The following is a 27944-nucleotide window of genomic DNA, read 5'->3' on the forward strand; positions in this document are numbered from 1 at the left end:
ATGGGAGAGAGAAAGGGAGAGAGAGGAAGAGAGAGGTAGAGAGAGAGGAAGAGAGGGAGAGAGGGATAGAGGAAGAGGGAGAGAGAGAGGAAGAGAGAGAAGGAGAGAGAGAGGAAGGGACAGAGAGACGGAGAGAAAGAGGAGGGAGAGAAAGAGAGAGAGGGAGGGGGAGGGGGAGAGAGGGAGAGGGCCGAGCAGAGAGAGGGAGAGATCAAGGGTGGGTACAGTGAGAGGAGAGGAGCGAAGTCCCGGCGGGGGAAGGGCGGAGGCGGGGGAGGGGAGGCTGCCCGCCCTCCCGCCCGGCCCGGCTGCTCTCAGGCGGCTACTGTACCGCACCCGCGGCCTTCAAAGGCTCCGGGTGGCAGGAAGCCCACGGCCTCCTCCCTGCCTCCTCCCCGGTCCTGCCTGAGGTGGAGGCTTTGTGGGGAGCTGGGGGAGGGAAAATACAGACTCTGTGTGTGTGTGTGTGTGTGTGTGTGTCTGTGTGTGTGTGTCTGTGTGTGTGTGTCTGTCTGGGGGTAGGTGAAGGAAGCCCCCAACTGTCCTCAGGCACCTGAGGAGAGTGTAGACCCCAGACGAGGGAGGCTTCTCCCACAGGGGAGGCATTGTGGGGACCCCAGGGAGGCCCCCTCGGAGGGAGGAGTCCGGCCCAGCGCCTCTCAGGCCCACCCTGTCCTGCTCCTGCCCACAGAGCAGTGACCTTGACCTTGTAAACAACCTCTCAGCTTCCCAGAAGCTCCTTCCTGACCTCTGACCTTCCCTCTCCCTGGGTGACACCCCCTGACACTGCACAGGCCCTGGGGGACATCTGGGGAGCTGGGCACCCCAACATCACAGGGAGGGCCCCCTTGACCCTCCCCAAACCTCGTCAGGAAGATGCAACCCTCAGCATGTGTTTTTGTTGCTGTTTTTCCGTTTGGGGGGAGGGGGAGTCGTACCCGGCAGTGCTCAGGGCTTCCTCCTGGCTCTGTGCTCAGGGATCCTCGCTCAGCGGGACTCAGGGGGCCCAGTTAGGTGCCGAGGACGGAAGTGGGGTCAGTCCTGTGCAAGGGATGGAAGCCCCGTCCCCTCTGCCCGCCCCCAGCCCTCCCTCCAGCTGTGGGCCAAGGCTGTGTCAGCCCCACAGGAAGCCCAGCCTGAGCTGAGACGTGGGCGTGGGGGATGGGTTCTGGGGTCCGCAGACTCCAACCCGCACATGCAGGCCCTGAAGGTGCAGGTGAAGGTACCAAAACGCCCGCCCGTTGCTGGGGCCCAGGGACGGCTGGAGCCGAGCGCAGGGGTTCCCCAGTGGGAACTGTCTTGGGTGGGGACACAGGGCTGCACCTGGTCCCCGGCACATCTCTCGGCTCAGGAGTGGATTCAGGGGCCAGAGCAATAGGGCGTTGGCCTTGCACGCCAGGTGGCAGCCCCTCAGTCTCTGGCATCCGGCCGCTGGCCCGGCCTGGCACCCGCTCTCCACCTCTTCCTATCCGCCACTTTCTCCGGGGATATGGCTGGGGTCCTCTCACCCCCGAGGAGGACCCCGGTCATAGCCCAGAGCACCCCCCCGTGAGCCCTCCAGGTGGGTGTCTGGGTCTCTGAGGGGAGGGCAGGTGCCCAGCCCCGCACCCTGAGGACTCTGCCTCTCCCCCAGGCCCTGCCCTTGACTCCGGCCGCGACCTCAGCGAGGCCATCATGAACTGGGGACCCCCTCTCGGGTGCCTGCTCCTGGGACTGCAGCTAGGTGAGTGCTCAGACTTGGGAGGGGGAGAGTAGAAGGCCTGGGGGGGCGGGGGTGTGACCCTCCTCTCCTTTCCCCAGCCCTGCTCCGCGTCCAGGGCAGTGAAGTGGTGTTAGCTGGGGCAGGCGACTCGGCAGAGCTGCCCTGCAAAGGCCCTCCGAAATCCCAGTTCACCTGGAAGCTCCAGCCACACGACACACCCATTTTGAAGAGCCAACGCAACATGGTCCTCAGAGGTAAGCAGTGGAGGCAGGAGGAACCCCATGGCCAGCCGGAGCGATTGGGCAGGGAGTAAGGCCCTTGCCTCACACTCACAGACCCCAGGTTCCAACCCCAGTGTCCCATGGGGTCCCCTGAGCACCGCCAGGAGTGATTCCCGAGTGCATGAGCCAGGAGGAACCCCTGAGCATTGGAAAAATAAATAAATATAAATGAGAGAGAGAGAGAGGGGCTGGAGCGATAGCACCGCGGGGTGGGCGTTTGCCTTGCACGCAGCCAACCCAGGTTCGATTCCCAGCACCCCATAGGGTCCCCTGAGCACTGCCAGGGATAATTCCTGAGTTCAGAGCCAGGAGGAACCCCTGTGCATAGCCAGGTCTCACCCAGAAAGAAAAAAAAATAAGAGAGAGAGAGAGAGAGAGAGAGAGAGAGAGAGAGAGAGAGAGAGTCTCATAGTGATATCAGATCCCCTGGAAGATCTATTACTGGAAAGACAAGGGTTAAGGTGAGAAAAAAAAAATAGGGGCCAGAATGATAGCACAAAGGGTGGGTGGTAACTGTGCATACGCACAGTGCCAGTGCCGACACGAGTTCCATCCCGGGGAACACAGGTTCCATATGGTCCTAAGCAGCGCGAGGGGTAATTCTTGAGCACAGAGCCAGGAGTAACCCCTGAGCCTTGCCGGGTGGGCCCCCCAAATTGAAACAAAAACAGAGGCTAGGGTGTTTACCTTGCATATGGCTGACCCGGGTTCGAGCCCCGACATCCCACATGGTTCCTGGAGCCATGGGGCATGACCCCTGAATGCAGAGCCAAGAGTGAGCCCTGAGCACCAAGAGGGGAGGGGAGAAGAGGGGGAGGGAAGGGGTGGGAGGAGGGGAGGGGAAGCTTGAAGAGGAAGAGAAGGGAGGGTTGGAGAGGAGGGGAGGGGGAAGGTTGAGAGGAGGGGAGGGGAGGGAGGGGAAGGTTGGGAGGAGGGGAGGGGAGGAGAGGTTTATTCCTGAAGCAGGTTTGTACTAAATGCCCAGGAGCAATAGAAACTGAGAACTGCTCTCCAGTAGGAAGCTGCCACCAGAGGGCAGGGAACTGCAGTTGTTCTCAGATGTGGGGTGGGAGGGGCCTTGGGATGGTGGTGGCGGGAGGGGGCACTGTGCAGGGAGCAGTGCGGAATATGTTCTGTGTGAAATCCTCTTGCTAACGGTATTGTAAATGACAGCACGTAAAACAATTTTTTTTTTTTTGCTTTTTGTGTCACACCTGGCGACGCACAGGGGTTACTCCTGGCTCTGCACTCAGGAGTCACTCCTGGCGGTGCTCAGGGGACCATATGGGATGTTGGGAATCAAACCCGGATCGGCCATGTGCAAGGCAAATGCCCCACCCGCTGTGCTATCTTTCCAGCCCCGTAAAACAATTTTTTAAATTTAATTTTTATAAACCTGTCGGCAATAATTCATTGCATTTGATATCCAAACACCAACCAATCCCACCCCAGAGCACCTTCCCACCACCGCAACGAGGACAGTGGGTGCAGATTGTTGTATTTCATCCGGGAGCCATTTAAGCCCTCGTAAAAGAGATTGCCAGCTTATATGTTAAACCCCATCAAATGTGTGCTGCTTTTGGTACAGCAGTGGGCATGAGAGGTCGCCCCAGGAATTTTGAAATTCAGAATATAATTCTAGAGCAGATTCACTTACGGGTAAGGCATATAGAGTCACTCTCTTCTTGGCCGTTGATGAGATGCGATGGCGCCAGGGGCATTTTGTGGGTGTGACTTGCCAAGCTACTGGAAAGACTGGGGAGCTGGTGGGAGGAGGCTGAGTCCCGCTCAGAGCAAGCTTGGAGATCTCAGTCATGGCTCCCGCGTACCTGGGGTTTTCTGCAGGTGCTCTCGTGGGCGAGGCTCATCCGCCTAAAACAATTTTTAAAAGCTATGTTGATTCACGAAGAGGCTGGAAAGATAATGCAACAGGACGGGTGCTTGCCTCGTGCACAGCCCACCTGGTTCAACGCTCAGTACAGGGGCTGGAGCAATAGCACAGTGGGTAGGGTGTTTGCCTTGCGTGCGGCCGACCCAGGTTCGATACCCAACATCCCATAGGGTCCCCTGAGCACCACCAGGAGTAATTCCTGAGGTGCATGAATCAAAAATAACCCCTGTGCACCGTGGGTGTGACCCAAAAAGCATAAATAAATAAATAAATAAATAAATGCCTGGTACACCTATGGTCCCCCAAGGTAGCCAGGAGTCTGCATACAGAGCCAGGAGTAATCCCTGAGCACTGCCAGATATGCCCCCAAAACACACACACACACACACACACACACACACACACACACCACGGTTACTCAGCAACTAGCAGTCTGAGAAGAGAGAGGGCTTATGTAACCCCACTTGCAACCCAAACCATCAGCTGGGGCTACGGGTTTATAAGGCAGGTTGGAAAACTGAGACATTCACACCCATAGACAAAGCTGGGAGTCCTGTCTCGAAGCCAGCAGGGCTTGTCCTTACATGTGGCTGATCCCAGGTACCCAGATGGTCTCCCCAAGCACATCCAGGAGTGACTCCTGAGCGCCCAGAGCTAGGAGCATCCCCTAAGAGTCTAGGTGTGGCCCAGACCCCCTCCTCCAAATGATGAAGTACAAAATAAAGCTGTTCTGTACATAGGATGGGTAGGAGGGCTGGAGCGATAGCACAGCGGGGAGAGCGTTTGCCTTGCATGTGGCTGACCTGGGTTCGATCCCTAGCATCCCATAGGGTCCCCTGAGCACTGCCAGGAGTAATTCCTGAGTGCAGAGCCAGGAGCAACCCCTGTGCATCGCCAGGTGTGACCCCCTTCCACCGCCCCCCCCCCCCCAAAAAAAGAGCATAAAATGGGTAGATTTGATCCCAAACCTGTAGAAGGCAGAAACACAGCTTCAGTCCAAGACTGATTTCATTCACGAGAAAGCTGAGGCAGGGGAGAGGGAAAGATTTGCCCTGAAGTTGTGTGGCTGGGGCTGGGGCTAAAACCCTTTCGATTTTTAAGCTCTGCCATGAAAACTTCTAGGTGCCGCAAGACTTGAATGGCCACGGACCACAGGACACTGGGCATCTCTGTTCAGTGACCGACTTCTCCTCCTAGCTCCACCTAGTGGCCGATCCTGTGTACTGCAGAACCTGTCGCAGTCGGCCTCGCTGGGGGTTCACCTTACCCTCGACTTGCCCTCTTTGCTCATAATGTAAATTCTTCAAATGTTTTCTGTACCAATGTTTATTTTATTTTATTTTACTTGACTTTTTGGGTGCTCCATTCGGCTATGCTCTGGGCTTAAGCTTGGGGGCGCTTAGGAGGCCCTGTGTGGCTCGAACCAGAGTGGCCTGTATGCAAATATCACTGCAGACTGAGTTTCAGGTGTCTTCTCCCTCGTGGAGGGGTGGGCCAAGGGGAGCTCTTGGGCTGGTGTTTGGAGAGAGCGCGTCTTGTTCGCCATGAGCCCTGGTGGGTTTCTTTTGGGGGGGGTTCTTTTTTGGGTCACACCCGGCGATGCTCAGGAGTTACTCCTGGCTGTACACTCAGACATCACTCCTGGTGGGCTCAGGAGACCATATGGGATGCCGGGGATTGAACCCAGGTCAGCCCATACAAAGTACTATCCCTTCGGTCTCATTACGCACATTTTTAAGGTGCCAGGGACCCTGAAGAGCAGAGCCGCTGTGACTGTGTAAGCAGCACCCACCGGGATCAAGCCCTTGGCCTCAGTTGGTACAAGGCCAGCGCTTTAAGCCACGGAACAATCCCTGGGCCCTAGAAAGCCTTTTTTTTTTTTTTTTTTGGTTTTTTGGATTTTTTGGTTCCATTCTGGCGATGCTCAGGGCTTACTCCTGGCTCTGCACTCAGGAATTACTCCTGGCGGTGTTCTGGCTGGTGGCAGTGTTCAGGGGGCCATATGGGATCCTGGGGATCGAACCCAGGTCAGCCACAGTTCGACTGTGTGCAAGGCAAATGCCTAACCAGTTGTGTTACTGCTTCAGCCCCACCCAGAGAGACCTTGGATGGAATGATTGGACACCCACAGGTCAAAACACAAAGGAACCCTTGACCTAAGTCCCACATTTTATTTAAAAATTAAATCAAAGTTGGGGGCAAACCGATAGTACAGCAGGTTGGGTTTTTGCCTTGCAAGTGGCTGTCCAAAATAACTGTCCTCCTGTTGTTCATCAATTTGCTCGAACAGGCCCAGTAACGTCTCCATTTTGAGACTTGTTGTTACTGTGTTTGGCATATCGAGCTTGTCAGGCTCTGCCACGCGGGCTAGAGTATCTGGGCTCTCCTAGAGGGGTGGAGGAATCGAACCCGGCTTGGCCGGGCTGGCTGTGCAAAAGGCAAATGCCCTACCGCTGTGCTATTGCTCCAGCCCAAGTGGCTAACTCAGGTTTAATCATCAACACCCCATATTGTTACTGTTCCTGGGTGTTACCAGGCCCATCTGCGGTGACCCAAGGGTCCCCTTGGTGCGTTCAGGGATGAATCACCATTCCCCAGCCGCTGACGGTGATCATCCGGATGGATGAAGGAACAGAGGCCACCGGATGGTTGGTAATCACTGTCCTCCTGTTGTTCATCGATTTGCTCGAGCGGGCCCAGTAACGTCTCCATTGGGGACTTTGTTGTTACTGTGTTTGGCATATGGAATACATCACGGGGAGCTTGCCAGGCTCTGCCATGCGGGAGAGATACTCTCGGTAGCTTGCCGGGCTCTCCGAGAGGGGCGGAGGAATCGAACTCGGGTTGGCCATGTTGACTGTATGCAAGGCAAACGCCCTACCGCTGTGCTATCGCTCCAGCCCAGGTTGATAATCAGTGACCTTTTATTCAAGTCTCATAGCATTAGTTATAGAAAAATTATAAAGGGTTGGTAGCAGCAATCACACATAGATGTGGTTCAATATTATTATAAACAATGAATAGGTGTAAAGCCCTTCCTTCAGGAGATTTCTTCAAAACAAATCTCATCTAAGAGCTGAGCACTCTAGGTCCGTACTAGAAGATTCGCCCAAGGGCAGAATTCCATCTAAGGGTGTACGTGTTGCTTTCTCCTTTCCTTAGCTAGTAACCCATTGAAATAGTCATCTTAAATTTACTTAATAGGGGCTGGAGCGATAGCACAGCGGGCAGGGCGTTTGCTTTGCACACGGCCGATCCGAGTTCGATTCCCAGCTTCATATATATATATATATATATATATATATACACACACACACACACATACAGCCCCTGGAGCGATAGCACAGCGGGTAGGGTGTTTGCCTTGCACGCGGCCAACTTGGCCAATCCGAGTTTGATTCTTCTGCCTCTCTCGAAGAGCCTGGCAAGCTACCGAGAGTATCTCGCCCGCACGGCAGAGCCCACACGGCAGAGCCTGGCAAGCTCCCCGTGATGTATTCGATATGCCAAACACAGTAACAACAAAAGTCTCCAATGGAGACATTACTGGGCCCGCTTGAGCAAAATCGATGAACAATGGGAGGACAGTGATTGATTGACAGTGACATATATATATGTATGTATGTGTATGTATATACATATATATACACATACATACATATACATCCCATATGCCAGCATTCATTCCCAGCATACCCTGAGCACCGCCAGGAGTAATTCATGAGTGCAGAGCCAGGAGTAACCCTTGTGCATTGCCGGGTGTGACCCAAAAAGAAAAAAAATTACTTGATAATATTTCTAGTCATTTTGTAAGGACTCGGTGAGGTACATTAAGCTTAAAGGGTGGCTCTTCCTGGGGACACTTCAGTATAGATCCCAGACTACAGTACTCAGGCCAGGTTAGTCTTTCCAGCAGTTAGACCCCACCAGGGTCCTTTTTCAGTCACTTCCTTTTTGGGTGTTGTCAGTTTGTTCCATGACCCTATTTCTTTTTTTGTTTTTGTTTTTGTTTTATTAGTGAAACACCATGAGGTACAGCTATAGACTTACAAGTTGTTGTGCTTGGGTTTCAGTTATACAATGATCGAGTACCCATCCCACCACCAGTGCCCATTCTCCACCCCCACCAATCCCAGTATCCTTCCTATCCCCCACCCCCAATCCCACCCTGCCTCTGTGGCAGGGCACTCCCTTTTGTTCTGTCTCTCCTTTTGGGTACTGTGGCATGACCGTATTTCTTAACTTATTATACTGCTTATGGCACTTAGCCTGTCCCTTTTTGATGCCAGGGGAGCTTACAGCTTGCCCTGGATCCATCCAAGTCCCTCTCCGGGACCCCCTTCTGGGGTGTTAGGAACTAAGGGCAACTGAGGCTTAAGTTAAGTCAATACGATGGATGCCAGTACTTAATATTATTCGAAGTCAACTAACTCCCATGTTATAAAAACATTAAGCATTAACTGTCTCCCTGTGTCTATACAAATAGGACATTGTACTAAAATAAACCATGCAAGGACATAAAAGAAAGAGAAAAACAATATTTCATATTACATATACAAAATCCTGAGCCCTCAGAAGAATCTGACTTTCCAAGTCCCAGGGTCTGATTTGGGGATTTAAGTGATTCACAGCTAGGAGGAGAAGAGCACGGAGGAGAGATTAAAGATAAACACCTTGGGGCTGGAGCAATAGCACAGCGGGGAGGGCATTTGCTTTGCACGTGGCCTATTCGGGTTTGATCCCCTGCATCCCATGTGGTCCCCTGAGCACCTCCAGGGGTAATTCCTGGGGGCAGACCCAGGAGTAACCCCTGTGCATCACTGGGTGTGACCCAAAAAGAAAAAAAAATAAGCACAGAGGACTGGGAGTGCCCTATGGAATTGAGATTGCCTTAAGAGCACTGTGATGGGAGTAACTCAATCAGTCTAAGCTCCCTGTGGCATGAGCAAGGACAATCCAAAGTGAAACCTAAAATGATTAGAGCTATAAACACCATATGTTTGTTTCTGAGCCTGCTGGGAGTTGCCCTTCAGCAGAGAGCCAGGGATAAACCTTGAGCACTGCCAGATATGACCCCAAAACAAATAAGCCAAAAAATTTACTCAAGAGCCAGGAGATAGCTCGAAGGTTTGGAACATATGTGAGGGTCCCGGTTTCAATCCCTGGTATCTTTGTGGTCCGCTAATCATTGATAAGACAGTCCCTGAGCTCTGTGTCCTCAACCCAAATTCAAAAAATAAACAAGGGGCTGGGGCCATAGTACAGTGGGGAGGAAATTTGCCTTGCATGCAGCTAACCCGGGTTCAATCCCCGGCATCCCATATGGTCCCTTGAGCACCGCCAGAAGTGATTCCTGAGTGCAGAGCCAGGACTGACCCCTGAGCATCACCTGGTGTGAACCAAAAAGCCAAAAAAAAAAAAAAAAACCTCCAAACAAACCAGAAATTAACTCAAATACTGGGAATATGAATTAGTGGGTAGTGTAGCCAGGAAATCAGGAGAAGAGATGGGAATTCAAGGCCCGAGCTCTGAGTGCCCCGTCCTGGCAGCTGGGCAGAGATGAAGAGGCCGTAAATCAGAGTCCTGGAGACCAGATTGATCTGGCTGCTTGAGCAAGAACAGAACAGGGTCATGGAAGCAATTAGTCAACGTCTCTGTGGAGCTTAAAACAGGATGTGTCCAGCCTGGACTGTCCCAGCATTCATACATTAGCACCCACTGTGTGCATTAGATACAAAAATTGTTCCTGTAGAATCCGTGAACCCTGCACGTAACCTACTTTTAAGCATTTGTGAACGCGTTCAGGGCATTGGCCAGGGCGAGTTCGCATGTGCGGATAGAACGTGTCTCTCCTCTCCTCTCTCAAGTGTTTGTACCTGAGCCAGCTCGGAGTGAGTCCCGAGCACTGCTGGGTTTGACCCCAAAGCAAAAACAGAAGTCAAGTTGGCCTTAACACATGGGCTGGAGGGGTAGTACAGCAGGTAGGGTGCTTGGCTTGCATGAGGCTGACCAGGGTTCGATCCCCGGCACCATATGGTTGCCTGAGCCTCACCAGGATTGAACCCTGAGTACAGAGCCAGGAGTAGGCCCTGAGCACCCTTGGGTGTGACCCCCAAAGAACCAATGAAATAAACAAGATGGCTTAAGTACAACTTAAACACACACATAGTTCCCGTTTCATAAATTGTTCGTATAAAATATTATTGGAAATATCATTTTTTTGGTGTGTTTCTTTTTTGCTTTTTGGGTCACACCCAGCAATGTTCAGGTGTTAACTCCTGGCTCTGTGCTCAGGAATTACTTCTAGTGGTGTTTGGGGGACTAGGTGGGATGCCGGGGATTGAACCTGGCCCGGCTGTATGCAAGGCAAACATATTACCTCCCTGCTGTACTGTGGCTCCAGTCCGGTAATGTCACTTTTGGTGCCAACCTACTAGGCCACCAAACGAGGGAACTCTCACACAGCCAATATCTGCGCTCAGGAATCTCTACTTGTGGTACTCGGGGGACCAAATGGGATGCCGTGGATCGAACCTGGGTCGGCTACGTGTGAGGCAAATGCCCTACCTGCCGTCCTATTGCTCCAGTCTCCGGGCCAGTATCTTTTTTGTTGAACCCCACACACAGCGGACAACTCTGCAATGGTAATTTTGGTCTCCACAGTTCGGTTCGCATCTTAAAATTGTTGCTTGATGGATGAAGTCCTAGAAATCAAATGGAGGACGGGAACTTTTAAAAATAGTTGGTGCCTACTGAGAGATTGCTTCCAGGATGTCTGCGTCTAGTGAATGTCAGTGTGAATCTGTCGCCAGCACCGTGCCAGCACCGAGTAGCTTTATAGAAAACACCCGCTCCCCTGGCAAATCGGAGAGTTGAAAATGACATCATTGTTGCTTTGCTTTATTTACTTATGTTGGTTTGAGGCCACACCAAGAGGTGCTCAGGGGCCATCTCTGTGGTGCTAGGGGGCCAGCCAGTGCTGGGATGGAGACCCAGGGCTACCACATGCAACACAAGGCAAATATACCCTTCCCCTTCCTCCCTCTCCCTCCCCCCTCCTGCCTCTCCTTCCTCCCTCCCTCCCTTCCTCCCTTCCTTCCTTCCTTCCTTCCTCCCTCCCTCCCTCCCTCCCTTCCTTTCTACCTTTCTTCTATTTCTTGGATTTTCTTTTCTTTTTTTCTTTTTTCTTTTTTTTTTTTTTTGCTTTTTGGGTCACACCTGGCGATACACAGGGGTTACTCCTGGCTCTGCACTCAGGAGTTACTCCTGGCAGTGCTCAGGGGACCATATGGGATGCTGGGAATCGAACCCGGGTCAGCTGCGTGCAAGGCAAATGCCCTACCCGCTGTGCTATCTCTCCAGCCCCTGTTTTTTTTCTGAGGTTTTTTTTTTTTTTGGTTTGTTTGTCTGTTTTTTGCTTTTTGGGTCACACCCGGCGTTACTCCTGGCTCTGCACTCAGGAATTACCCCATTTTCTTTTCATTTTTCAAAAATTTGGTCTCGGGCCCAGAGTGATAGCAAAAAAAGAAAAATTGGTATCTCTGGTCCCTATTTTCTGTTTTTGTAGGGATCCCTCCTCCATGGTGCTGAGGTCACCTCCTACAGTGCTCTTCGGGCTGGGACACAGCTACATCTGCACATGCAGAGGTGTGGGAGAGCCTGGCAGGCAGGCACATGTCCTCCCACCCACAGGCATTGTCATCGGATTTGCATCTCTTTGATCACCTGTGCGACCTTCTTTGTGGCAGGGCTTTTGTTCTGGGTCTAGGATCTGACTTTCCCGGGAGCAGCTGCCCTGCCCCACCTCTGACAGGCTTCTTTCCCTCACTCCCACTGGCAGCAACTGTTTCTCTCTTCAGCCACCGGCTTTAGAAATGTTTCCCTGGATTCTCTTCCAGCTGCCCAGGGCAGTGCCACCAGCATCAAGCCATGCCCCAGGGGCCCTGGTGGATTCCTGGATCCACTCTGTTATATATGTATATTTTTTGACGGCGTTGTACAAGGGTTCCTCCTAGCTCTGCACTCAGGAATCACTCCTGGCAGTGCTCGGGCGACCCTAGGAGATGCCGGGAATCGAACCCGAGTTGTCTGCGTGCAAGGCAAACGCCCTACCTGCTGTACTATCTCTCTAGCACCCTGATTCTTTTTTTTTTTTTTTTAACATTTTGGGTCACACCCAGCGATGCTCAGGGTCTACTCCTGGCTCTGCATTCAGGAATCACTCCTGGCCATGCCTAGGGAACCCTATGGGATGCTGGGGAATCGAACCCGGGTCTGCCGCATGCAAGGCAAATGCCCTCCCTGCTGTGCTATGGCTCCAGCCCCAAACTCTATTCTTGCTGCTACTAACCTCTCCCACTGGGTCTGCTCTGCCACCTGCACTTCTTCGCAGGCCTGGCAGCCTGGTACAGAGACCAAGTAAAGCAGCTGCTGCCCATAGTCACCTCCTGGCATCTCCGTCCCACTTAGCATCCCTGTATGTGTGTGTGCGTGTGTGCGTGTACACACACACACACACACACACACACACACACACACACACACACTTGTATCAAGGACATTCACTTCCTCTCCTTGGAGGCAACTAGGATTCTCATTTGAGTCTTACTTTTTTTTTTTTTTTTTTGGTTTTGGGCTGACACCTGGCAAAGTTCAGGGCTTACTCCTGGCTCTGAAGTCAGGATCACACCCAGTGGTGTTGAGGCCCCCTACGGGATGCCCGGGATGGAACCTGGGTCGGCCACCAGCAAAGCAAACGCCCTTCCCACTGTGCTATTCTCTGGCTTCTGTTTCTGTCAACAAAGTGTGACTTGGCGCAACTGCCTAATCTCAGCTTCCGTAATCAACAAAATACCCTTCATTGCTGTGAAGCTGACATGAGTGAGCGCACATCTGGTATTCGGCCTGAAGGGGGCGCTACTCCTTGAGATGATCATGGAATTCTCCTGGTGGGAAAGTAGTCCAGCGGGGAGGGCGTTTGCCTTGCATGTGGCCGGACCAGTTTCGATCTCCAGCATCCCATAGGGTTCCCGAGCCCCACCAGGAGTGATTTTTGAGAGCAGAGCCTGGACTCAGCCCTGAGCATTGCCAGCTGTGACTCCAAAACAAAACAAAACAAATGAATACCATTGAATTCTGGAGGCATGTGTGGGGTCCTGACCGGGGGCGGGGGGGGGGGGGTAAAGGGGAGGGGACCCTTACAGTCTGGGACCTCTGATGAGGGCAGATTCTGCAGGAAATGGGCTATTAAGAGCTGTGGAGGCATGAAGGGTGGGGGTGGGGGGGGACCCTCTTCCTTCATCTTCTCTTCCTAGGTCTGACGAGGTTGGAAAGCCGTGTTGATTCCAGAACAAGGGAATGGAACCTGGGATCTTTTCCTTTGGTCATCAGTAAACTCAAGTTGGAAGACTCAGGCACGTACATCTGTGAGGTGAAAGACCAAAAAACACTGGCCGTGGAGCTGCAGGTCTACAAATGTGAGTGGACACTAAGGCGGGGGGTGGGGGGCAGAGCTAGACAGCCTCCCCCCTCTCTGACCCCTAACCAGGACAGAGCGGGTAACACTTCCAGAATCTGGAGAAGGGGGATGGGCGGGCTTAGAGGTCATTAAGATGCTGGCCTTGAATATGCCACACTCTGGTTCAATCCCTGGCACCCCAGACGGTCCCCCAAGCACCATCAGGAAGGAGTCCTGAGCACAGAGCTGGGAGTAAGCTCAGCTCTGCCAGGGTTGGAATCAAAACCTGTTTTTTTCTTTATTTGTTATTGTGGGGAAGTGTCACATCTGGTGCTGCTCAGGGGTTCCTCCTGGCTCTGCACTCAGGAATCACTGCTGGCAGTGCACTTGAGGGACCCTCTGGGATGCCGGGGATTCAACCCAGGTCAGCCATGTACAAGGCAAACGCCCTTCCCACTGTACTGTCGCTCCAGCCCTGACCATATTTATTGATGTCTTTTTTTTTTTCTTTTTGGGTCACACCCGGCGTTGCACAGGAGTTACTCCTGGCTCATGCACTCAGGAATTACTCCTGGCGGTGCTCAAGGGATCATATGGGATGCTGGGAATTGAACCCCAGTCAACCGCGTGCAAGGCAAACGCCCTCCCCGCTGTGCTATCGCTCAAGCCCCAGTTTATTTCTATTTACATAGATATACAGATGTGTGTATTTAGGCTTGTTAGGCATAAAAAAAAGTAATAATTGAACTGTAGCCAGTACTCTTAATAGTATCTGGGGCTGAAGTGATACTAGAGTGGGTAGGACACTTGCCTTGAAGGCTGCCGACCTGGGTTCGATCCTGGCGGCCCATATGGTCCCTCCAGGAGTGATCCCTGAGTGAAGAGCCAGGAGTAACACCTGACAATCACCAGGTGTGCCCCCACCCCAGACAAACAAACAACAATTGAATAGCACCTATTACTTCTGGGAAACAGAAAGGAAGAAAGGGAAATTCTTTTTCATTTTATATTCTTCTTCTTGTTCTTCATCTTTTCTCAGGGGGAGTGCCTGGGGGCCACACCCAGTGATGCTCAGGGCTTACTCCTGGCTCTGCGCCCAGGGATCCCTCCTGGCCAGGCTCTGGGAGCCGTATGATATGCCAGGGATTGAACCCGGGTATGGTGTGTGCCTTACCTGTGGTCGGTTTTTGGTTTTGATTTTGGTTTGAGGACCACAGCTAGTGGATCTCAACTAGTCAGAGATCTCTCCTGGTGGGATTTGGGGTCCATATGGGGTGCAAGGGACAGAAGCCGGATAAGCTGGGTGGAAGGCAAGCACATTCCCCGCAGCTCACTCTCTGGCTGCTCCCTGCTGTTTGACCTTTCTGGCCCCTACTGTCTTCTTTCTGTTACTCTATGGTAAGGGGCTTACCAAAGTCGATCAAGAAGTGTATCAAGGGGCTGGAGTGATAGCACAGTGGGTAGGGCGTTTGCTTTGCACATGGCCGACCCGGGTTCGATCCCCAGCATCCCATAGGGTCCCCTGAGCACTGCCAGGAGTGATTCCTGAGTGCATGAGCCAGGAGTAAGCCCTGTACATTGCCAGGTGTGACACAAGAAAGCAAAAAAAAAAAAAAGTATATAAAGTTCGAGGACCTGCCAGATAGTTCAGTTGGTAGCGTGCTGGCCTTGCATGAGGACAACCTTGGTTTTATCCCGGCATCCCAGGTGGTCCCTAAGCACTGCCAGGTCACCCCTGAGCATTGCCAAGTGTGATGCCCCACAAAAAAGAATTAAAGTTTTATTTATTTATTTATTTGTTAAATTTATTTATTGAATCACCATGAGAAAAGTTACAAAGCTTTCAGGTTTAAGTCTCAGACATACAATGATCAAACACCTTTCCCTTCACCAGTACTCATTTTTCACCACCAAGAACCCCAATATACCCCCCTTCCACCCCTCCCAATGTCTGTGAGGCAGATGGTTTCTATTTAACTCTCTCTCTACTTTGATTACATTCATTATTTCAACAAAAGATGCACCATTATTATTGGGAATTTCCCCCCAACAATCAGAACTGCTGAAAAGGCATTGTGAAATAATTTGTTTTCTATTGCTAGTTATTGGGGCTGGAGCGATAGCACAGTTTGCCTTGTGCACGGCCGGCCCAGCTGAGCCGGGCTCGATTCCTCTGCCCCTCTCAGGGAGCCCAGCAAGCTACCAAAAGTATCTTGCCCGCACGGCAAGCCTGGCAAGCTACCTGTGACGTATTTGATATGCCAAACACAGTAATAACTAGTCTCACAATGGAGACATTACTGGGCCCTCTCGAGCAAATCGATGAACAACGGGAGGACAGTGCTACAGTGTAATGCTGGTTATGAAGACCATATGATGTCATGTGGCCGCTCTTGCGGCCGCGCGATTTTGGATTTCTGATATTTTACTAATTAAGTCTGAAGGGATTTCTGCCAAGAGCCGGATAATTACGAGATTGGTCTGTGTGCCTCTGGTGCCATGGCCGTGCCGGAGAGCCGCTTGTGGAGGGCAACTCATGGCCTCGGTAGGGTGTGAAGGACGTGCCGGTTCCGCCCCCCCATCCCCTGAGGCTGCAGTTGCCCTGTCACCACCGGCTCATACCTGGCTGTTCAATAAGCTCCAAGGCCATGGCCACTGTGCTGGTGGGAGGGTAGGAGGGAGCGGGGAAGGCGGAAGAGACAGACAGACACCCTTTCCCTCCCAGGGGTGGGGCATGGCGCTGTAGTTTAACACATAGTCTATTCACATTTCTGCTGCAAGCTGCTGGCTTCTGGATTAGGTCCATGAGCCTCTGGTGCCATGGCCGTGCCGGAGAGCCGCTCGTTGGGGGCAACTCCAGAATTAAAGTTTTAGAGCCAGAGAGATAGTGCAGTGGTTAAGGCCTTACACCTGGCTAGCCTGGCTCTGAGCCCCGTCAGGAGCAATCGTTGAGCACAGCACCAGGAGGAAGCACTGAGCATTGCCGGGTGTGACTCCCAAAAAGCAGATCAGAGAGGATCAGACTGGCCACCAAGTGCCTCCGCAAAGTCTGCAAAGTGGGGCTGGAGCGATAGCACAGCGGGTAGGGTGTTCGCCTTGCATGTGGCCGACCCAGGTTCAATTCCCCGTATTCCATATGCTTCTCTAAGCACTGCCAGGAGTAATTCTCGAGGGCAGAGCTAACCCTTGAGCATCACCGGGGGTGACCCCCAAAGCCTCCCCCTCCAAAAAAAAAAAGCCTTTGCAGGTTGGGGTGAGATGTGCAGAAAGGAAATGATCTGAAGAGAGGGAATGAGAGGTGTCTGCGCAGAGGAGAGAGGAGAGGCAGGGAGGAGGAGGAGAAACGGGCAGGAGGGGGGAGGGATGGGCCTTGGCTAAGGGTTGGCCAGGCAGATGCTGGGACGGGCTGATGGAGAGACCCTTGTGGTTCTCTGGCTCCGTCCCCCTCCTCGGGGACGGTGTGTGTGACACAGGTGGCCTGCTCTCTCTGCAGTGACAGCCAGCTCCGACACCACCCTCCTGTTCCAGGGGCAGAGCCTGAACCTGACCCTGCAGGGCCCACCGAAGCTGACCCCTTCGGTCCAGTGGCAGCGCCCAGGGTCCCCGAGTGCACAGCCCGGAGGCCTGGCCTTCTTCGTGGCTCACGTGCAGATGCAGGACAGCGGCCTCTGGACATGCACCGTCTCCCACACCCAGAAGACCCAGAAGACGCTGAAGCTCCAAGTGAACATTCTGGTGCTGGGTGAGAGGGTCCCTCCCGCCCCCCGCCCCCCGGCCCGACCACTTCGACCACTGCCCTGTCCTGCTGCAAGTGCCTCTTTGCTCAGGATGCAGATGCCGAGAAAGGAGGAGCAGGGCTAGAAGAGGTCCCCAAAAGGAGACCTCCCTTCTTCCACCCTCCTTCCCTCCCTCCCTCCCTTCTTCCCTCCCTCCCTCCCTTCTTCCCTCCCTCCCTTTTTTCCTTCCTTCCTTCCTTCCTTCCTTCCTTCCTTCCTTCCTTCCCTCCTTTATCCTCTTTCCTTTCTTTCTCCCTCCTTCCTTCCTTCCTTCCTTCCCTCCTTTATCCTCTTTTCTTTCTTTCTCCCTCCTTCTTTCCTTCCTTCCTTCCTTCCTTTCTTCTTTCCTTCCTGTTTTCTTTCTTTTCTTCTTTTCTTCCCTTCCTTCCTTCCTTTCCTCCCTCCCCCTCTTTCTTTCCTTCTTTCTCTGTCTTTCCTTCTTTCCTTCCCTCCTTCCTTTCCTCTCTCCCTCTCTCCTTCCTTCCCATTTTCTTGTTTCTTCCTGTTTTTTTCTTTCTTCTCTTTCTTTTCTTTTCCTCCCTCCCTCCCTCCCTTCCTTCCTTTCTTTCTTTCTTTCTTTCTTTCTTTCTTTCTTTCTTTCTTTCTCTTTCCCTTATCCAGCAGCGCTCAGAACTTACTCCAGGGATCACTCCTGGAGGTGCTCAGGGGACCACATGGGGTGCCGTAGATCTAAACCCCCTCAGCCACATGCCAGGCGAGCACCCTCTCAGCTGTGCTGTCGCTCCCGCCCTGAGCACCCCTTTGCTTTGTTGCCACAGTTTCCCACTGGCGTGGAGTTGGCAAGTCGCTTCCTCAGGGGTGTCCCCACCACTGCCCCCAGCTGGGATGAAATTCCAGTCCTGGGCTGGAGTGATAGCACAGCGGGTAAGGCGTTTGCCTTGCACGCAGCCAATAAATAAATAAATAAATAAAAGTAAAAAATAAAAGAAATTCCAGTCCTGAGTAGGGCCCCAATGGGGGGAGGGTGTGGGCAGGGGCTGTGGGGACCCAGAGGCTTGTCCTGCTGGGGTCCTGGCCTCCTGGGGCTGCCCCAGGTTCCATCAGCTCTGTAGAGCTGGCCCGGATTTGGTCCCTGGCACCCCACGTGGTACACTGATCACCACCAGAAGAGATCCTTGAGCAAAGAGCCAGGAGTAAGCCCTGATCACCGTTGCGAGGTGTCGCCCCCAAGAAATAAAACCAAAAAAAATTTGAAAAGATGCAAGTCGGAGAGATGGAACAGCGGGGAGGGTGTTTGCCTTGCACATGGCTGACCTGGGTTCCATGCCGGGCAGCCCAGATGGTTCCCCGAACCCACCAGAGATTCCTGAGTGCAGAGCCAGGAGTAAACCCTGAGCACTGGCCGGAGGTGGCCCCCAAATGAAACAAAAATCAGGACGAATCAACTCGGGCATCACCGATGCAAGGCCCAGCTCCCCAGCACCCCGGCCTTCTGTCTCTGCTCCCCCGGCACGCAGCCTAGCCCACCCCGCACTCTGCCAGCCCCCAGCTCCTGACCGGACTCTCTCTCTCTTCCCACTGCAGGCTTCCAGAAGGCACCCTACACAGTGTACGCCCGGGAGAACCAGTCGGCACAGTTCACCTTCCCCTTGAACTCCCAAGTTGACGCTCTGACTGGGGAGCTGAGCTGGCAGGGCGGGGGAGCCCCCTCCGCCCCCCAGCCCTTGATCACCTTCTCCTTCAAGGAGAAAAAGCTGTCCTTCCAGCAGGTGTCTAAGGCACCCAAGCTCCAGATGGAGGAGACGCTCCCTTTGAACTTCACCCTACCCCGCGCGTTGCCGCGCTATGCGGGAACCTTCAAGCTCGACCTGTGTCTCCTCCGCAGACCGCTGAGTCAGGAAGTGAAGCTGGTGGTGATGCGAGGTGAGGAGCTCGGGAGCCCCCTGCATCCCCCTCCGAGGTCATTGTATCGCTGTATCGCTGTCATCCCGTTGTTTGTCAGTTTACTCGAGCGGGCGCCAGTCACATCTCCATTCGTCCCGGCCCTGAGATTGTAGCAGCCTCTCCTTACTTGTCCTTCCCAACGATTGGAGGCTCATTCGGGGTCGGGGGAATGAGACCCGTTATCGTTACTGGTTTTGGCGTATCGGATACGCTACGAAGAGCTTGCCAGGCTCTGCCCGTGTGGGTGGGATACTCTCAATAGCCTGCTGGGCTCTCCAAGAGATATATATGTATATATATTTATTTCTCTCTGTGATTTGTTGCCTATTGTGCCCCCCCCCCAGGTCAGTGAGCCAAATGGTCATCCACCTCCGCCCTCCCAGAATGAAAGCCCACACCCTGAGTGCTGGTCAGGACACCTCTGGGTTGGGGGGCGGTGGTGCTCGGTTTGGACTGAGACTGGGCAGGGGGGTGGTGACTCCACTGAGAATCCCCCAAAGGGCCTGAGACGGGTTCTGACTCTCTGACCCCGCCTTTCCCCTGCTCACTGAGCTCCTTCAATTCCTCCGCTCTTAGCCTGAGCCCGATAATGCTGAGGTCAGCGCTCTCTTTCTCTCCCTGCATCCTCATGTTCCGAATCCTTTTTGCAGTTCCAGAGATGGGGAAAGCTAATGCTGGCTGCTTACTCCATGCCAGGCCCCCTTCCAGAACAGTCTATGAGAGAGAGAGAGAGAGAGAGAGGAGAGAGAACAGGGGGAAAGGCTCTTTCCTTGCACACAGCCAGCCTCGGTTCTAACCCGGGAGCCACATGGGATCTCCTGCCGCGGGCACCCCCAGGAGTGATCCCTGAGCCAGGAGTAAACTCCACCAGATGTGGTCCAAACACCTAAATTGGAAACAAATAGAACAGTTCGTGTGTGTGTGTGTGTGTGTGTATGTGTGTGTGTGTGTGTGTGTGTGTGTGTGTGTCTGCAGGTGCGCAGGCGCATATAATGTTGGCCTGGTGTTCCAGCTATGAAGCAGCCTGCACAGAGGTGCCCACAGGGGCTGGCATGCAAATCCAGGACAAATAAACCCCCAAAGCTGTTTTTTATTTTGTTTTAACTGCCAAGGTGTGTGTTCAAAAAGTGTGGGCACGTGCCGTGTGCATTCGGTGGCCAAGAGCCGCCTTCTCACCCCCCTTGGCCGCTGTCCACAGATGCAGGAAGGAGGGCCACCGAGCTGGTGGGTGATCAGTCACCGTTTATTCTAAAATCTGTCTCAGTACCAGACTCACACTCCTCTCCTCCAAGTTTCACTCTGCCCAATTCCCGTCTCCCAGCGTTAGTTAAGAGCAAAATATCAGGGGCTGGAGCGATAGCACAGCGGGTAGGGCGTTTGCCTTGCACCTGGCTGACCCAGGTCTGGTTCCCAGCATCCCATAGGGTCTCCTGAGCACCGCCAAGAGTAATTCCTGAGTGCAGAGCCAGGAGTAACCCCTGTGCATCACTGGCGTGACCCAAAGAAGAACAAAACATCATAGGTTGAGGGTAGCAATTACACATAGGCGAGTAGCACAATCAACTTTTGTAAAGCCCTTCCTTCTGGGGAAGCTCTTCAACATCTCATCCTGCTAGGAGATCCACCCAAGGGCAGAATCCCATCTAAGGTGTATTACTTTCCCCTTTTCTTAGCCAGTATTCAGTCATCTTCAATTTATTTCTTAATAATAGTTCTAGGGGCTGGAGCTATAGCACAGCAGGTAGGGTGTTTGCCTTGCATGTGGCCGACCCAGGTTGGATTTCCAGCATCCCATAGGGTCCCTCGAGCATCGCCAGGAATAATTCCTGAGTGCATGAACCAGGAGTAATCCCTGTGCAATGCTGGATGTGACCCAAAAAGCAAATTAATTAATTAATTAATTAAAAATATTTCTAGGGGCTGGAGCAATAGCACAGCCGGTAGGGCGCTTGCCTTGCATGCAGCCAACCTAGGTTCGATTCCCAGCAACCCATACGGTCCCCCGAGCACTGCCAGGAGTAATTCCTGAGTGCATGAACCAGGAGTAACTCCTGTGCATCGCCGGGTGTGACCCAAAAAGAAAAAAAAAATTTCTAGTAATTTTGTATGGACACAGTAAGAGATTTACCAAGCATAAAAGGCTGGCTCTTCCCAGGGACATCTCGATATATAACCCAGATTACAGTCCTCGGGCCAGATTAGTCTTTCCTAACCCCAGCAGGGTCCTCGTCCAGTTACTTATTTTTGGGTCATGACAGAGTTTGTCCATGACCGTGCTCTTAACTTATAAATTGTATGGCATTGGCCCGTCCTGTTTTGATGCCAGGGTAGCTCATCGCTTGCCCTGGGTCCATCCAAGTCCCTTTTTCAGGACCCTCCTTTTGGGGTGCTAGGAACTAAGGGCAACTGAGACTTAAGTCGAGTAAATATGACAGATGCCCAGGAGTAAATATTATTCAGAGTCAATTAACTCTCAAGTAACAAAAGCATAACATCAACTGTCTCTCTGTGGCTATACAAAAAGGAAATTGCAGTAAAATAGACTGCAAAGCACATAAAGGAAAGAGAAAAGCAATATTTCACTTACAAATACAAAATCCAGAGATCTCTGAAGCATCTGACTTTACAAGTCACAGGTTCTGATTAGGGGAAATGAGTGATAAACAGTTAGGGGAAGCAGAGCACAGAAGAGAAGTTAAAGATGAATACTGGGGCCGGAGCAATAGCACAGCGGGTAAGGCGTTTACCTTACACGTGGCCAACCCAGGTTCGAATCCCAGCATCCCATATGGTCCCCTGAGCACCGCCAGGGGTAATTCCTGAGCACAGAGCCAGGAGTAACCCCTGTGCATTGCTGGGTGTGATCCAAAAAGCAAAAAAAAAAAAGAATACTGAGGAAATGGGAGTGCTTTGGGAGCACAGTGATGAGAAAGGAAGGAGGAGAAAGGATGAACCAATGTTAAACCTGAAATGTTTAGAACTATAATCCTGGGGCTGGAGCGTTAGCACAGCGGGTAGGGCGTTTGCCTTGCACGCAGCCAACATGGCCGACACAGATTTGATTCCCAGCACCCCATACGGTCCCCTGAGCACCGCCAGGAGCAATTCCTGAGTGCATGAGCCACGAGTAACCCCTGAGCATCACCGGGTGTGACCCCAAAAAGCAAAAAATAAACAAACAAACAAACTATAATCCAACATCAAGGAATGTGCTCAGAGGCCCATAAAAGTCTCCTTTGGGCTCTTTTCTTATTTGTTTTTCAACCACACTGGCAGTGTTCCGGATTTACTCCTGGCTTTATACTCAGGGATCACAGCTGGTGGACTTATGGGGTGATATGGGGTCCAGGGATTAAACCTTAGGTGGCCACATACGGGGCCCAAGGATTGAACCTGGGTTGGCCACATAAGGTAATATGTACCCTACCCAGTCCCATTAATTCCTCATTGGGAATTTTGGGAGGGGGTTGGGGGGCATACCCAGCAGTTCTCAGGATTTACTATTGCCTCTCTACTCAGGAATCACACCTGGTGGGCTTGGGGCTTGGGCTTGGAGATTGAACCTGGATGGCCACATGCAAAGCAAGCACCCTCCACCATGTACTCTGGCTCTGACTCCCTCTTTTGGATCTTTTTTTTTTTTTCTTTTTGGGTCACACCGGCAATGCACAGGGGTTATTCCTGGCTCTGCGCTCAGGAATTACCCCTGGCGGTGCTCAGGGGACCATATGGGATGCTGGGAATCGAACCCGGGTTGACTGTGTGCAAGGCAAATGCCCTACCCGCTGTGCTATCGCTCCAGCTCCTCTTTTGGATCTTTTGATTAAACTCTCCCTTCATCTGTCCTCAGGAGCTGGCTATGGTGCTGGTGATCATTGCAAGAATCTTGGTGTTCCCCCAGGGCCGGGGGCATGGGGAAGTAAATAAAAATTTAAAACAATTAAGGGCTGGAGCGATAGTATAGCAGGTCGGGCGTTTGCCTTGCACACGGCTGATCCAGGTTCGATTCCCAGCATCCCATATGGTCCCCTGAGCACCGCCAGGAGTAATTCCTGAGTGCAGAACGAGGAGGAACCCCTGAGCATCGCAGGGTGTGACCCAAAAAGCAAATTTCATTCATTTTGCATTCATCATCCTGTTATTCGTCGATTGCCTCGAGCAGGCCCCAGTAACGTCTCTTTCATCCTAGCCCTGAGATTATATTCAAGGCTCTTTAGGAGAATGAGACCCATCATTGTTACTGGTATTTGGCATATTTGGTGCGCCACGGGGAGTTTGCCAGACTCTGCCCTGTGGGCAGGCTACATTCGATAGCCTGCAAGTTTGTCCAAAGTAGGAATGAGATAATAAGATGTCTTAAAAAGATGTCCTGATAAGAGGCAAAAAAAATTTTAAAAAAAGCAAATTAAAAAAAAATAATTAAAACAAGGGCCAGAGTGATGGTTAGGGCACTTGCCTTGCACGCGGCCGACCCCAGGTTTTATCCCTGGTATCCCATAGGCTTCTCCAAGCAGTGCCAGGAGTGATTTCTTAGTGCAGAGCCAGGAGTAACCCCTAAGGACCACCGAGGGTGGCCCCCAAACCGAAAACAAATTAATTAAAAATAAATTTAAAAATAAACTCCCTCAGCCTTGATGGTGTGGGGGAGCCCCGAGGTCCCTGGTCCCAGTCGTTGGCTTCTGTCGCCTGCAGTGACTACGACCCAGAGCAATGTAACATGTGAGGTGAGCGGACCTGTACCCCCATCCCTGACGCTGAGACTGAGGTGGAGGAACCAGACGAAGGCCAGCAGCCAGCAGAGTTTGGTGAAGGTGCAGGACGCCGAGGCGGGCACCTGGCAGTGTGAGCTGATGGGCGCCGCCGGGCTGCTGCTGATGTCAGCGGTGGAAGGTGAGTGAACATCCGGTCCCTGGCCTCCCCCAGCCTCCGTCTCCCTCTCTCAGGCGGAGGGGACCTTCCGAGGCCAGGGGAGGGGCAGAGGGCCTGCTTCCCAACTCCTAACGGGACTGGGGGCTAATGAAGACTCCGGGGCCTGGGAGCACGCGGGGAGCATGCAGGACGGGATAGGGGATGGCCCCTGCGGGAGGGGGACAATAGGTCTGTGACCTCAGCCGACAGAGACAGAGACAAGTGAAGTGAGGGAAGTAGGAGAAGTTTGTTTTTGTTATATTTTTTTGCTTTTTGGGTCACACCCGGCGATGCTCAGGGGTTCCTCTTGGCTCTGCACTCAGGAATTACCCCTGGCGGTGCTCGGGGGACCCTATGGGATGCTGGGAATCGAACCCAGGTCGGCCGCGTGCAAGGCAAACGCCCTCCCCGCTGTGCTATCACTCCAGCCCCAGGAGAAGTGCTTCCGAGCCTCGGGTGAGGCTGGGGTAGAGCCGCGCCCTGGGAGGGACTAAGGGGGCTTTTAAGTTGTCGTGGGTGGGAAAACGGGAGAAGGGAACCGAGACCAGTGGAATCAATGCATTTGGTCTGGTTCCATTATCTGTCGGGGGCGGGGGGGGGGGGGTCAATGTTGGGACGCAGGGGAAGCAGCCTGGGGCCTCCTGGCGCCAGGTGGGCCATAGGTCCTGTCTTCCATGCTGGGGGCACGGTGATCTCTGGTTTCATGAATGTGACTGTCTCATCAGCATTTTGTCCCTGTCGCCAGGGGACAGTGTGGGAAAGCAGACTTCCAACCCAGGCCCCAACTCTGACTCTTCTACAAATGCAGGAGAGAGAGGCCCAAGCTATAGTGCAGTGGGTAACGTGCTTGCAACCTGGGTTCAACCCTCGGCGTCCCATATGGTCTCCCGAGCACCACTAGGAGTGAGCCCTGAGCATCTCGGGGTGTGTGGCCCAAACAAAAGACAAACAGAGAAGAGAGGGGACTGGAGAGATAGAACAGACAGCAGGGGGGCTTGCCTTGCACTTGACTGACAAAGTTTGTTTGTTTGTTTGTTTATTTTTGGGGTCACACCCAGCGATGCTCAGGGGTGACTCCTGGCTCTGCACTCAGGAATCACTCCCACTCCTGGCGGTGTTCAGGGAACCAGATGGGATGCCGGGGATCGAACTTGGGTCTGCCGCGTGCAAGGCAAATGCTCTCCCTGTTGTACAATTGCTCCAGCCCCTGACTTTGATTTCCCATGGCCCCCAAGCCTCAGATCCTCGAGTGCAGAGTCAGGAGTCAGCCTTGAGCACGGCATATTGTAAAATTTAGGGGATAGGGAAAAAGAAAGAACATGTATGTGTGTGTGTGTATGTGTGTGTGTGTGCGCATGCGTGTGCGCGCGCTAGCTGCACGCATTGAGTGTGCATTTGCACTCACACTCACACACACGCACAACTTACATTGCTCCTTCCTAATGGCCTATGAGCTTCATATTTTTCTGTCAGTTATTTTTTTTTGTTTGTTTGTTTGGTTTTTTTGCTTTTTTGGGTCACACCCGACGATGCTCAGGGGTTCCTCCTGACTCTGCACTCAGGAATCACTCCTGGCGGTGCTCAGGGGACCATATGGGATGCCGGGGATCGAACCCGGGTCAGCCACGTGCAAGTCAGGCGCCCTACCCGCTGTGCTATTGCTCCGGCCCCACTCTATACTTTTCTTTGGTTTGATTGGGTTTCAGGCCAGACCCAGTTGTGTGCAGGGCTTATTCCTGGCTCTGCACTCGGGGATCACTCCTGATGGTGCTCAGGGGACCACATGCAGTGCTGGGGATGTAACCCAGGTCAACCGTGTAAAAGGCAAATACCCTACCCGCTGTCCTATCGCGCCAGCCCCTGCAGTCTCCACCCTTAGCCCCCTGGGACTGGAATCTAGCTCAGAGGCTCAGGGGTACTGGACTGTGGGGCGGTCCAGCTTTGCACTGATGGCCAGCACTCCTCACCCCCCCTCATCCTTCCCCTCCCCCCACCACGAAGGTTTCTTTTCTGCCCTGCAGGGCAGGGGCCTGTGCCCTCCTCTCTCAGGTGTCCCAGAGCCAGAAACAGGCCCCAAGGCAGCAGGGCCTCCTCAGTGCCGTCCAGACTGTCCTCTGATGGGGTTGGAGCCATAGCACAGCAGGGAGGGTGTTTGCCTTGCACGTGGTCAAACGGGTTCGATTCCCAGCATCCCATACAATCCCCTGCCAGGAATAATTCCTGAGTGCAGAGTCAGGAGTAACCCCTGAGCATCGCCGGGTGTGACCCAAAATGCAAAAGAAAATAAAAATAAAAACCAAAAAAAAAACCAGACTGTCGGGGCTGGAGCAATAGCATAGCGGGTAGGGCGTTTGCCTTGCATGCGGCCGACCTGGGTTCGATTCCCAGCATCCCATATGGTCCCCCGAGTGCTGCCAGGAGTGAGTGATTCCTGAGTGCAGAGCCAGGAGTAACCCCTGAGCATTGCCGGGTATGATCCAAAAAAGTAAAAAAAAAAAAAACAAAAACAAAAAACAGACTGTCCTCTGACCCCTGGAGGGTGTTGAGCTGAACCCTCTCTCTCCCAGTCTCCTCTACAGACCTGCCGACCTCGCCCATGAACCTGGTCATGGTGGTGGGGGGCCTCGTGGGCTTCCTGCTTCTCACTAGCTTCTGCATCTACTGCTGTGTCCGGTGCCAGCACCGCAGGGTGAGTGATCCCCCTCCCAGCCCTCTGCGCCCCGGGAGCCCCCAGCCCTCCGTACAGAGCCCCTGCACTCTGTGGATGTGGGGTTTGCTCCCGTGCGCCCTACGATCCTCACAGGGGGGTGGGGTGAGGGGTGAGGGATGCCTCAGCACTCTGACGGCTTCTCCTCTCCCAGCGTCCCCCGCGGCCCCCTCCGAGGGGCACCTCCCTTCCGGAGGCCTGGGACCCTCACGAGTCTCCTCCTTCTTCCTGGACAGCGCCAGGCCCAGAGGATGTCTCAGATCAAGAGACTCCTCAGCGAGAGGAAGACCTGCCAGTGCTCCCAGTAAGGAGCTGGGGGAGGGGGGAGGCAGGGGAAGGGAGGGCAGGGAGGGGCCTGCAGGGAGGAGGGGGGGCAGGGTCCAGGGAGGAAGTGGGGCCGGGTGTGTGAGTTGGGGGTGTAACCGGTGGACCGTGCTCCCTTTCTTCCTTCCAGCCGGCTTCAGAAAACACGTGGGCTCCTTTGAGTCACCGGGCCAGGGAACGCTTCCCACTCGCGCCTCCCAGCTGTCCCCCCAGCCTTTCCGGTTTGGACTACTGGGCCTGCGGACCAGATGAATGTAGCAGCCACCCTCGCTCTCCTTGTCCACGCTGCATCTTAGGCTCTCCTCTCCCGGAGAGCACTCACCCAGAGAGCACTCTCCCTGGGGGCACTCGCCCGGAGAGCACTCTCCCAGGGAGCACTCACCCGGAGAGCACTCTCCCAGGGAGCATTTACCCAAAGAGCACTCACCCAGAGAGCCTCCCCCCTCTCCTTTTCGCTCAAGTCCAAGCCAGGCCTTCTTTGGCTCTTTCTTTTCTCTCACTGCCCAGGGGACCCAGGGGCGGAGAGATGGTGGGAGGCGGGCAGAACCAGCCCTGCTTGTCTGGAGGGTGAGGCTGGATGTCTGGAAGCATGAAGTATGGGAACTGTGCCTTTAAGGGAGAGGGCAAGAATTAGCTGGAGATCACACAGCCAGCCCAGGACCAGCTGCAGGGGCTCCTGCCAGCCTCTGCTGAGCCACCCCCTCTGCTGCACTGCCTGCGTGGGGGCCACGGGCTCCCTGCCTCACCTGGATACCAGCGGGACACCCCTGTGTCCACGTCTGGCTACACCACCCTCACCTGCCCACAATTTGGCCTCCTTTTCCTGTTGGAACCTTATGAAAAATCTCATGAATCAGGGCTGGGAGCTAAGAATGGGCCGTGGGGAGCGGGACTCAGCGGCGAGGTGAAGGGCCCACCCAGGCCCCTTGCAAAAGGTTCTGCAGCTGGTTCCCGAGCTCAGGGACAAACACCACCTAGCTCTCTGCAGTTCTC

At 53.5% G+C, this 27944-nt stretch overlaps 2 protein-coding genes across 2 annotated transcripts in view; one reads left to right on the forward strand and one right to left on the reverse strand.

The window, feature by feature from the left end:
• The window catches only part of ZNF384 (zinc finger protein 384), a 168242-nt gene extending 149604 nt beyond the window's left edge, over window positions 1–18638 (reverse strand). The window contains exon 1 of the mRNA XM_056106811.1: window positions 18630–18638. The gene's annotated coding sequence lies outside the window, so the exon portion shown is untranslated. The remainder of the gene's footprint in view (window positions 1–18629) is intronic.
• Window positions 1638–27337, forward strand: CD4 (CD4 molecule). Its single transcript, XM_056106872.1, has 9 exons — window positions 1638–1723; window positions 1801–1956; window positions 13189–13350; window positions 16825–17073; window positions 18653–18991; window positions 23705–23902; window positions 26488–26609; window positions 26864–26931; window positions 27082–27337. The coding sequence occupies exons 1-9, from the start codon at window positions 1675–1677 to the stop codon at window positions 27110–27112; spliced, it is 1374 nt and encodes a 457-aa protein (XP_055962847.1). The 5' UTR covers window positions 1638–1674; the 3' UTR covers window positions 27113–27337.
• Window positions 27338–27944: the final 607 nt, after the last annotated feature.

The sequence above is a fragment of the Sorex fumeus genome, unplaced genomic scaffold (genome assembly GCF_029834395.1).
Source record: "Sorex fumeus unplaced genomic scaffold, SorFum_2.1 ptg000148l, whole genome shotgun sequence".
NCBI classification, from domain to species: Eukaryota; Metazoa; Chordata; class Mammalia; order Eulipotyphla; family Soricidae; genus Sorex; species Sorex fumeus.